General features: G+C 39.7%; 1 protein-coding gene across 6 annotated transcripts in view; it reads left to right on the forward strand.

The window, feature by feature from the left end:
* Positions 1-12,641, forward strand: part of EXOC4 (exocyst complex component 4) — a 600,856-nt gene that overhangs the window by 261,210 nt on the left and 327,005 nt on the right. For 4 of the 6 annotated variants that reach the window (XR_012156857.1, XM_073328862.1, XM_073328863.1 and 1 more), the window contains exon 10: positions 8,574-8,670. Coding sequence is in view for 4 of the 6 variants with exons in the window: in XM_073328862.1 (XP_073184963.1) it covers positions 8,574-8,670 (97 nt within the window). In the remaining 2 variants the exon portion in view is untranslated. Of the gene's footprint in view, positions 1-7,176; positions 7,233-8,573; positions 8,671-12,641 lie in introns of those variants that run through there. The other 2 variants (XR_012156858.1, XM_073328866.1) reach the window with 2 other exon arrangements.

Raw genomic sequence — 12,641 nt, forward strand, 5'->3', positions numbered from 1 at the left:
CAAACAAGCTATCAGCTCTCATTCTGCTAAATTTGGCTCATACATATTGTTTATAGAGCAGAAAGTTGCAAGGCTTAAGTAATAACCTTCCCTCCCTCCCCACTCCCCCCCGCCAGTATGATAACACTTTGTTCTTTTACAGTGCTTTTCTTCCATAGATCTGAAATAGCTTTACAAAGGAAGGTAAGAATCATCATTCCCATTCTACAGATTGGCAAAGTAAACAGCAGAGACTTGAACTAACTTGCTGAAGTCATGCAGCAGGCTGGTGGCAGACCTGGGACTAGAATCTGGATGTATAGCTGAACAACATTAATATATTAAACGTGGGTTGCCTGAGCTGCATTGACTGCCTGTTGTACTCTGGATTGATTTTAAGGTATTGGTGTGACTCTGAACCTTAAATGGCTGGGACCGAAGTACAGAAGATGCCCTGCTGCTGTAGTTGTGGTCAGTGAAGTTGCTTGAGCTGGGGCTTCCTTGGAATAATAGAAAAGCCACAGCTGGTAGGGCACTGTCTCTTTGATTTCCTTGCCTTTGAAATCATTCCCCCTCCCCAGCTTTGGGTCTGAAACAGACCAAGTTTGTTGAACTTCAGGGCAAGCTGCAAGGTTCATCCTTGCTCCCTTGCTTTTAGGGAGAGGGGAGATTGGTGAGGTTGGGTAGGGGTGGAAGTTTCTTTTGGGAGATGGAATTTTGTGTAAATTTTGCTGCATTGGGGCGTTATGTTTTGAAGGAGGCCTGTTTGCTTATTTATATATTTTCAAGGATTATCAAGGATGCCTGGAGCTCTCTCGTAGCAGGAGTTATATATGCTGAAATAAGTAAATAAATGCAGAAGGAAATATACACGTGTGACCCATACACAATCAGTCCAGTGTTAAGATATACCTGGCGAGATAACTTCCATAGGGAGTGCTTAAAATGTAGGGTAATAAGAACAATGGTAAAGTATGAGACAGTGTTCCCTGTTAGTAGGCATATAACCAAGAGGTTATTAAGCTGATAGCAGGAACTTGTTTCTGATATCACTTATACCAGTAATAATCAGTGCTAACTCAGTCACTGGATTTGAAGTGGTTTAAAACCATTGTCAGGTACTCAGAATCAGGCCATAGGTCTGCAAGCAAAAACTAGCTAGTGTGCTCAAAAATAATGATATCCTAAGGCAGGCAATATATCAGAGAGAGATGGATGCAGTAATTCATGCAAATAAAGCTGGAGAGATGGGGGGACAGTGTCAGGAGAGAAGTCGGGAAGCAATTGGAACATTGAATTGTGGGATTAACAAATCAAAATGAGTATTTTGGCATGAAAGTATTTACTATTTTTAACACTCATAAATAGTTAATTAAAGGAGCCTCTAAACTTTACTTTGAAAGTATTGAAATAAACAAGTGGACAAAGCACTAGGAATTGTATTGCAGGAAATAGTCAGCTAGGTGATCAAAGGAAACAGTGTGAATGAACATTCTAGTCAAAGGGGTCTTGTCCATCCTTGATTTTTCACAGTGCTGGGAAACATTTCTTGCCTTTAGCAGAGAAAAAAGGGTAAGATTTTCTAAAGAGCCAAGGTGATTTAGGAGAAAAAATGCTCGTAAGTCACACAGACTTTGAAAATCTAGAGCTTTGTTATAGAGTATGTTGAAAGATCCTAGAATGAAAATGTACTTTATATGGGGGCATTTGAGGGAGGTTCAAGAACTGGTTTATTTCTAGTTATATTAGGACTAGTATTAATTTTAATATTTATTGTATTTTAAAGTAGTGCTTAGAGACTCCAGCCAGTATCAGGGCCATGTTTTGTTAGCTGGTGTACAAATGCATGGTAAGAGACAAGTCCCTGCCTTAGATTCACAAATTCTAAGGCCAGAAGGGACCACAGTGATCATCTAGCCTGACCTCCTGTGTAGCACAGTCCGTAGAATTTCCCCAAAATAATTCCTTGTGCATATCTTTTAGAAAGACAAGCAGTCTTGATTAAAAAATGGTCAGTGATGGAGAATCCACCAAGACCTTTGGTAAATTGTTCCAATGGTTAATTACTCTCACCATTAAAAATTTACATCTTATTTCCACTCTGAATTTGTCTAGCTTCATCTTCCAGCCATTGAATCATGTTATACCTTCCTGTGTTAGAGTTTGAAGAGTTTACAATCTAAATAGACAACACAGACAAAGGGTGGGAGGAGTCAGGGTTACAGAGAGGGGAAGGCATGTCCGAGTTTACACAGCATGTAATTAGTGGAGCTGGGAATAGAAACCAGATCTCCTGAATCTCAGACTAATGGATTTATCCCCTGGACCATGCTGCCTAGGGAAGGAATAAATATAAATGATAAAGCAACATGAATTTGAAGAACAGCAAATCCAGTACAACACAAAGGATAATTTTTGGTGGATGTCCAGTTTCTGCTGATTGGAAGAGAAAAAAAAACACACTTTCTTGCCTGTCATTACTTAAGCCTTGTAATGCTAATCTTCCCTGCAAAGGAAGACCTGCAGAGAATCACTAAAAATACTGGTACTGATAAGAGAACTAGCAGCTCCCAGAATTAGGAACGTCTAGTTTTAGTTTTGCCACCAACATTTCAGCTTTGATAGCTTGAATTCAAATGTAGAGCATTACACCACTGAAATAAGATCAAGGGTTTCAACCTGCTCTTGTCTTGTTATGTGTTCAGATCTCATATCTACCATACAACCGGCAATCCATGCTCAGGAGATGACTGGTATTAGAATAGCTGCAGTGTTACAGGTCAGCAATTAGGAGTGTCAGTAGGCTGTAACTGGGAAACTTTGCCTCCTGACAATGATTGTTTTGCTCTTACCAGGGCTATTCATGATTAGTTTTTGTGGCTATTAAAGCCTGGAATAGGGAGAAATAATGTTAATATTAAGTGACAATCAGGTGTTGCAATTTTCTCATCATGATACAGACAATAGCAATTGTTTTCTAAAGGTACAAAGTATAGAAATATTTTTTCTTAACTGTTAAGGGAAGACGGTCTTGTGGTTAAGGAACATGACTTAGACTCTAGATCTGTGTTCTGTTCCCACTTCTCATTCCTTTGTGACCTGGGAGAAATGAGTAATCTCTCTCTGCCTCAGTGTTCTCATACACAAAGTGCAGATGACAATAGTTGTGGGATTGTTGTGAAACTTAATTAATTTGCAAAACATTTGAGTTTATTGGATGAAGGGTGCTATAGAAGAGCTAAGCATAAGCATTATCATAATGTTTATTAATATAATATGTGTTGCTCATGTACTGTACATTAAGTGGGTGCATACACTTGTAAGTCTTTGAGGGGAGTGGCAATCCATCTTGATGAGCTGGAGAGCTGCTTCTTAAAGAACTGAGTTGCAGAGAGCCCTGAAATCATGGTACAGTGTCACAATGTTGCCTTGAGATTATGGGTCTTCACAGCATGAGCTCCTCGTGTACTGATGTAACCTGATTATGATAATATTTCCAGGCCATGTCAGGAATTTGGTATATGATTTAGTGGCTCTTGGCTACTCCTTTTGTTTAATAAAATGTCTCCTCTGCCTTTCTTCCTCTCTCCTCTTGTCTGCTGAATGGGTGAGGAAGAAGTTTTCTGTCTGTACCACTCTGGCTAGTAAAAGAGGTCCCTGGGTTACTGTGGCACATAGAGACTTTCCCAGTGATCAGCCAGATAAATGCTCTTGAGACCCAAGCAGCATGGGATCGGGGGGTTGGAAGTGGACATGCCTGATGGGAGCTGCTACTTACAAAGAGAAGTGCAGAAAGGAAGAATCAGAGCACCCTGAGATTTTGCTCTCTTAGTCATCTGCTCTTGCCTTGTGTTTGCTCATTGTGTAGCATGACATTTCAGGCTCCACTACGGAACCATGTGGTACATTAGTAACAGACCCATCTCTGACTCCCACCCATAAAGATATTCACTTCACTGATGGCACAGCATGAGGATATCATTAACTTTGAAAAAATTTCACTTCACCTCAAGTTTTTTTCCCTTGTAGCTTATTACTCAGCAGATTAAATCAGCAAGCTGGTGCTCATGAGAAAAAATGAGTGCAACAGTTGCATTTCTTGTAACAGCTGCAACACGTTTAAGGCATTCCTGGTTGCTGTAAAATGTGGCTATTGCAGTTGCCTGTCAAACTATTTTCAAGTTTGAAAAAAGCAACCAAAGATCATGCTAACATGTTGGGGGGCGGGGCGGGCGGGGAGTGGGTGTTTTGTCTCTCTCTATTGTCTACCTCCTAAACTTGGTATCAGTCAGAGATTCCACTGGGAGGCCACTGGTTTCTTTGGGTATGTGTGCAAACCCGCCCACGCCCCCGCTCCCCGCAGCAAGTCTCAGAGCCCAAGTCTACCAACTCGGCTTGTGGGGCTTGTGCCATGGCACTAAAAATAACAGGGTAGATGTTCCCGATCGGGCTGGAGCTTCAGCTCTGAGACCCAGGGTGGGGATGGGTATCAGAGCCCAGGCTCCAGCCCAAGCAAGAACATCTGCTCTATTATTTTTAGTGCTGTGGTGCATGCCTGAATCTGTGGACTCGGGCTCTGCGACTCGCTGCCTGGGTTTATTTTTCTGTGTAGACATACCCTTTGTAGGATGGATGACTGGATACCTTCTGCTGGTGTGGAGCAGCCAGGAGCATGGGACACTGTGTTGGCACGGCGTTGCGTATAGTGTATTACAAAACAAAGACCGTCCCTGCTCTGAAGAGCTTAGTCTAAAGGCCTTGTCTAAAGGGATTTCAGCCATCATTGGCCAGGCACTGCACATCTGTGCCATTTGTATAGGCAGACAAAAAGTCTGCATTAAGAGTACCCATTTTGTATGCAGGCAAAAAAGCCGAAAGCCACAGTATGCACCCATGTAGCTTATTCCTGCTTGGAATCGGGAATAAACTCTTCTGTGCAAATCACGGTTTTTCACAGTATAGTTGTATCTATACTGATAGCTGGCCTCCAGCTAAGTTCAGACAGAGTAGAGGTGGGAGGTCACAGCACAAGGAGAGGCCAAGGGAATGAGGACAGTTGTAGATTATATTGTAATAGAAAGGTTTGTTGCAACAGTGTGCCTGTTTTTGTATATTTAAGACATCATTGTATCTTTCCGGTAAAATATTTTAATATAAATAAAATTACTTTTCTTTGTAGTTCCCACCTACGCACAGAGCATCTATTATTATTAATTGAAAGTATAGGAGCAGAGAAGATTAAAAAGCATATCCTTCTGCCTGAGTTCTGGTTGCATAATGTGCTCAAGCAGATAAGACAGATTGTTTTATTCCTTGCTATGAAGTTCGTCCCAGTCAATAATATTGATTAGTGTAGGGTGACTTGACGTAACAAGAATAACACCCTTTTCTTAATTTGAGCCTGTATTTCCTAATTCATGCCTCAATAGTTCATGCTTGGATGAGTTCTTCAATAAGTCAGTTAGTGACAGACGCCACTGGAAAATGCAGAGTCAGACGTTAATGGGAGAGATGAATAATTGGCACTTTTTTTCTCCTTTCTACATTTAAATTCTGTCATATTTGTGAGGGTTTTTTTAAGTTAGCTTGAGCATAAACATTTCAATTTCATGTTTTGAGAATTGTCCTTTCTTTAATTGGAAATAGAATATATTTATGAACTGTGTATCCTTAGCTAGTTGTGTGTGTTCATTGAATCCTCTTGTTAGCACAAAAATTTTCATGTGTCTTAATGTGCCCTAACTCTTATGTTAATACTTATATACACATCTGGGGAGCTGAGTTTACTTGTCAAAGTATTCTAAGTAACTCTAAATACCCCTGGTTTATGTGGTTAATTCACTCCTCCATTTACTCAGCCACCCATTTTAATGATCTCATAAAAAAACATGCAATACAGCATACAGAAATATCTTTGACAAAGATTTTCATCATAGAAATACTGTGTAGTGGAACCTAGAGGTCAAGACTTGAAGTCCTGAAGTCTGCTCTGGGTTCTGCCCTTGACTCAGAATCACTTAACTTCTGTGTATCTCAGCCCTGGTCTAAATTACAAACTTTTAGTTGGTATAACTATTGGAAAATCCATACCCCTGAGTGACGCAGTTATAGCAACCTAACTCTTGGTGTAGACAGTGCTATGTTGATGGGAGAGCTTCTCCTGTCGACATAGCTACTGCCTCTCGGGGAAGTGGAGTACCTATTCTGACGGGAGAAGCTCTCCAGCTGGCATAGGTGGTGTCTTCACGAAGCACTGCAGCAGGTCAGCTGCAGCGCTGGAAGTGTAGACAAGCCCTCTGTTTCCTTATGTATTTAATTGGACTTTTAACGTTTACCTACCCAATAAGGGTATTGTGGGGATCTCTTTGAATCAATATCAGGACTGCAAATTGTTCTATATCAGTGTTTCTTGACAACCAATCCGTGGACCAGCGCCAGTCCCTGAGATCTCCCTGATGCAGTTTAGGAAGGTGACAAGCCGATCTCTAGTATCAAAAAGGTTGAGAAACACTGTTCTGTATAACAGTACTGAACTGGAGGGACCATTGCTAGGGTGGAAAGGGAGTTGGCATCTCTCACCTGATTAGTCCCTTATCTCTGTACTAAGATTGTTAACACAGTGACCAAATAGATCAAGCTGTGGTAGAGCTTTTGCGTGACTTGAATACTAGGCAAAGGACTGAGGCATGTAAACTTCACTCTGAAAAGAAGATGGGAGTCATTTATTCATTGGTTCTCACCTTTCCCCCCTCATTTCAACATTCAGTCTTCCTTCCATCTCATGGGAGATAGCTATGAAGGTCAAAGAGCACTGTAGTATTGTAGATGAGAAAGAGGCTATCAAAATAATGTGACTAGGCTCTTTATTATTTATTTTTAATTAATGGATGATTCATGTGTATTATGTGCCATTACAAGAATACCACCAAAATATCCTTACAAATATAACCCAACTGACTTAGATTGCTTAGGGCTAGATTCAGCCCAGGTTCTTAGAGCCTAACCCTTAGAAGTAAAAAAGGGGAAAAGGCTCTATTATCAACCACAAAATGACCAGTGCTGAGTGACGGTGAAAATGGCCAAGATGATAGGGTAATATAATATATTGAATGATCAAAGATTCCACAGTCAGAAATTTTTGTCATTCACGTTTGAGGCAAAATAGACTCCAGCTTGCTCTCCCATCGTTTTGTTTAGGGTCAACAGGAGTACAGTCTTGTTGCTGTCAAGAGATATGACACACAGAATGAATGGCTCTGTCAAGTAAGAAAATGCCAGTTTACCATTATTTTCTTTCTATATCTGTTCTTAAAGCCAATTGATAGTGGGATTTATCTGTGGCAGTAACTTTGGTACAGATGTAATGACACAAGACTGGTGTTTCATTTCTGATTTTAAGATCTTTAGTCCAGATTTCAGCTCTGTAAATCACACTAAGTATGTGTATACTGTACCTTCCAAGAGATGGCCTTGGATTGATTAACTGATGCAAGTGAATGTGCCAGATCAGATCTGTTTATTTCTGCTATATCTGCAAAACACTGATTTTGCATGTACTGTACCTGGAATTTCGGCAGAGAAGTCACAAGAGTCAAACAATGTGGGAAACTGTTTGACTCTTAAAAGACTTTATAAGAGATCTAAAAAAATCAATGGAGCTACACAAACAAAACAAAATAAAAAGGAACAATAGTTATGCTATCATAAGCTACACAATATAAAAACCAAGCTAGCTCCTAGGGAAACAAACAGCAGCAGGGTGGAAGGTCCCTACCTGCAATAATATTTTGCACTTTTATAGAGCCTTTCATGCTAGGATCAAAAGCACTTTCCAGACATTATAGTTAAGTTTCCAAATATCTCTTAAAGGTAGGTGGTGTTATCCCTGTTGACCAGAGCCTGGTTGTTAGCTCAAGCAATAGAGACACTCATTCTTTTGAGAAAGGATGGTTCAGTGGTTGGGGCACTAACCTGGGACTTGGGAGACCCGGGTTCTATTTGCTGTTTTTCCACAGACTTCCTGTGTGACCTTGGGCTAGTGACTTTAACTCAGTTCCTCATCAGTAAATGAGAGTAATAGTTTTAGGAGTGTTGTGAGGATAGAATCCATTTATAATATCTGAGCATTTCAGATACTATGATAACGGGGGCCATATAAGTATCTAAGAAAGATAGGTGGGTAAAATGAGGCACAGGGCAGTTGATGGTTTGTTCAAGGACACACAGCAATTCAGATGCAACAATGGGAATTGAAACTGGGTCTAACTGATGCTTAATTCTGTGCTCAGTCCTCTAGGCCAACTCTCAACCCATACTGTTGCTAACAACCAGGAAGAAATACTGTCTCTTATGTTTACTAATGGTGATGTGATCCATGTCTTCATTTCGTCTTTCGGTCAGAAGTAACACATTAGAAGCCCAGTTTATCCTAATAGAACAGAAGAATTGAAATATGTTCATTTAATTACAGACCTTTCATGATGCATGCTGAGGGAGGGGCGGAGCCTGAAATCATTTTAAGATGCTAATGAATTTTAGAAAGGGTACATTCAGATCTTGTAAGAAAACTCTTCTTGTGTGTTTTTGTTTTCAAGGAGGTCCTGATGATAATTTAATCGAAGGTGGTGGATCAAAGTTTGTCTGCAAACCAGGCGCAAGAAATATTACTGTCATCTTCCATCCATTACTCAGGTAAGATTTATATATATATATATATATATATATATATATATATATATATATATATATATATATATATATATATATATACATACACAAATAAATGGAGCAAGTTAAAATAATGTGCTTTCCTCAATTGTGTTTGTCTTGTGGGTTGTTTTGTTTTGCAGAGAGGAGTGGTGTTTCTGTTTCTGAGATGAAATACCATAGCAGTGATGATGTATTGATGCTCTTGCAGTAAAGTTATTCTCCTAGATAAGTTCATGGAGGATAGGTCCATCAATGGCTATTAGCCAAGATGGGCAGGGATGGTGTCCTTAGCCTCTGTTTGCCAGAAGCTGGGAATGGGCAACAGGGGATGGATCACTTGAGGATTACCTGTTCTGTTCATTCCCTCTGGGGCACCTGGCATTGGTCACTGTCGGAAGATAAGATACTGAGTTAGATGGACCTCTAGTCTGATCCAGTATGGCTGTTCTTATGTTCTTCTGTAAAAAAATCTCTAGGTAGCTTTACAGCAGATGTGCACTTCACCTCTTAAAGCTGGATAGCATTCCTGCTGGGCTTACTTGCTTGTTTTGACCCCTTTTGCATCAAACAATGTAATTTTTATTGATCAGGGCTGGGAAAAGTTTAATCACAGCTTGTGGCAAATTGTTGATCACTCATTGTCTGTTATGTTTAATAAAAGTCAGAGGAATATTTTCTGTGCTGCATGGTAAGTTAATTTCTCAATAAACAGGTACAACTTACGGACTGCAAATTAAGTCCCTGGTCTAGGATGCAGCATCAATTATTAAAATACATTAGAAATTCTCAGCTGAAAGCTCATCAAGGGCTGTTGGAAGTTTTGAAATATCTGAGCTGAGTTAGTTAGAAATAGGAGGCTTATTGCAGCGCTGTTCAATTTTAATCTCACCCTTTCCACCTTGTGATTAATTTTCTTTTTATCGTCAGTGCAGAATAATATGAGGTTTCTTTTACTGTGCGATAGCCTACAAACTTGTCTTGCACCTCTAGTTTTTCACATGTGATTCCCCCTTCTCATGCCTGATTTTCCCCTAGTCAGTCACAAACCAGACCTCAGAATAGCACCATCTCTTAATATTATTTATATTACTATTAAAAATCACTGAAGTTAGTGTGAATTTTTGCAGCACTTTATAAACATTGGGCCTCATCATGAGAGGAACTGAAACCCCCCAATTGCCATAAAAGTTTGAGTGCTGTGGGCATTTATTATTTCTCAGTGTCAGAGTTATGAAGTAAAGCATGTTCCTTGCCCTGGAGGGCTAACACGCCGATATTTGTTTTCAATTTGTGTTCCTACCTCTCGAGAGGTGGCCATGTTTAGTGATCAGAGCTGGGAGTAAACTCCAGAGTTCTGTTCTCCTCCCTGCAGATGGCTTGCTAACTGCTTTTAAGCAAATTACATAATGTTTCTGTGCGTCGATTTCTTCAGCCATAAAACGGAGATAAAGTAATATATCTTTGACAGGGTCACTGGCCTAGTGAATAACAGGGAAGCTGTAGATGTGATATATCTTGATTTTAGTAAGGCATTTGGCACAATCGTACATGACAGTCTAATAAACAAACTAGAATTGTGGTGTAGATGAAATTACGATAAGGTGGGTGTGTAGCTGGTTGAAAGACCATAGTCAAAGAGTAGTTATCAACGGTTTGCTGTCAAACTGGGAGGACATATCTTCAGGGGGTCAGTCCTGGGTCTGGTACTAGTCAGTATTTTCATTAATGACGTGGATAATGGAGTGGAGAGTATGCCTATAAAATTTGTAGGTGTCACCAAGCTGGGAGGATTTGCAGACACTTTGGAGGACAGGATTAGAATTCAAAATGACTGTGACAAATTGTAGAATTGTTCTGAAATCAACAAAATAAAATTCAATAAAGACAAGTGCAAAGTTCAATACTTAAGAAGAAAAAATCAAGTTTGTAACTACAAAATGGGGACTAACTGGCTAGGTGGTAGCACTGCTAAAAGGGATCTAGGGTTATAGTGGACCACAAATTGAATATGAGTCAACTGTGTAATACAGTTGCAAAAAAGCCTGAGATCATTCTGGAGTGTATTAACAAAAGTGTTGTATGTAAGAAGACAAAGGAGGTAATTGTCCTGCTGTGCTCTGCCCTGGTGAGGTCTAGGCTAGAGTACTGTGTCCAGTTCTGGGTGAACCAGTTTAAAAAAGAAATGTGGACATGTTAGAGAGAGTCCAGAGGAGAGCTACGAAAATTATAAAAGGTTTTTAGAAAACTTGACCTATGAGCAAAGATTAAAAACATGGGGCATGTTTAGTCTTGAGAAAAGAGTGAGGTGGGGACCTGGTTAGTCTTCAGATATGTTAAGAGCTGTTATAGAGGACAGTGATCAAATATTCTCCATGTCCATTAAAGGTAGGGCAAGAAGTAATGGGCTTAATCTGCAGCAAGGGTGATTTAGATTAGATACTGGGGAAAACTTTCTAACCATAAGGATAGTTAAGCTCTGGAATAGGCTTCCAAAGGAGATTGTGGAATTCCCCATCATTGGAGGCTTTTAAAAACAGGTTAGACAAACACCTGACTGGGAAGGTCTCTGTATACTTGGTCCTGCTTCAATGTAGGGGACTGGGCTTGATGAGCTCTCATGGTCCTTTCGAACCCTACATTTCTATGATTCTATAATAGCCTATCTTTACAAGTCTTAAAAAATAAATCCCTATATGTGGCAAGAATATATTAATTAAGATTTGTTGTGTGCTTTGAATCCTTGGATGAAAGGGGCTACATATATTCAAATTACTACTGTATGATACTGTATGAGCCAATATCAATAAATGAATTAGATTATTTTTGTTAACAACATTTTATTTCCCCTGTCTCCTTTACATCGGAAGAAACACTGATTGCTAATTTATATGCTGTACTTTTTTCTTCTTCATTTGACAAGGAGCTTTTGCTCTTCAATTAAAATCTTTGTTTAACGAATTTACTGGCAATTAATAACTACTGTGTAAATAGCTCGAGAAAGCATGTTGCATAAAGTCATCAACCACTTTATTATGACAGAGAAAGACAACTATTGTTATAATGTGCTATACAAAGTGACCACTTTACCATGGCATGTAGTTCTGGCTGTTCATCTTTAGTGACTCTGTTGGCTTGTCACAGCACTCAGATATTGCTTTATTGCTGACAGACTTTACAAGTGTGTGAGGTAAATGAAAACTTCTTTACCCCTTTTCTCTCTTCTCTCACTCCCACCTTCCCATCCCCCGCCCCAGTCAACACAGATGATGCATTTTGAATAGCAATTTTCATGACACCCTCTGGTTTCATTACCAGCTTGATGGGTAGGCAGTGGAAATAATTTGTGTCATAAAAGCCGTTACAACAAGATTTAAGATGGAAAGATCTCGGCATGCAATATGCTTGTCACACAGTGAGAAAGATGGCATTTGCAACATCTTAACTTACTTTTGTGGAGTAGCACATCAATAACTGTGTGAAGAGAAAAAATGGCTTTGTGGCACAAATGATCATTTTACTTACCCCACTCTACAGTGAGGTGAGCCTCGGGAGTAGAGAGTTGTTAGTAATGTGATTTGTTTAGCATAATGCCACTAACCATACCCATCAAGAGAATAAATAGATGTGTAGATTAGAAGACCTGGCTGTTTGGTTGTAATTAACAAGAATATCTTCTGCTACAATGAAAGCTTTCTTGCCGTAACTGCAAATGAGAGCTGCCATGACATGGACAGAACTGGTACCCAACGCTACTATTTGTGGGATGAGGGTAGCACTGACTTTTTTAAATAAATAACAATAATAACCCCCTAGAAATAAGGCAAAATAGCAGGAGCTGAACACATTCCTGACAATGTACTGGTTTACCAGATATAACCCAGGCAGTAATTTAGCCACTGACCTTAAAACTAACTGGCCTTACTATGTCATTTTTGGATGAAAAGAGCAGAATT

The sequence above is a fragment of the Lepidochelys kempii genome, chromosome 1, assembly GCF_965140265.1.
Source record: "Lepidochelys kempii isolate rLepKem1 chromosome 1, rLepKem1.hap2, whole genome shotgun sequence".
Lineage (NCBI taxonomy): Eukaryota > Metazoa > Chordata > Testudines > Cheloniidae > Lepidochelys > Lepidochelys kempii.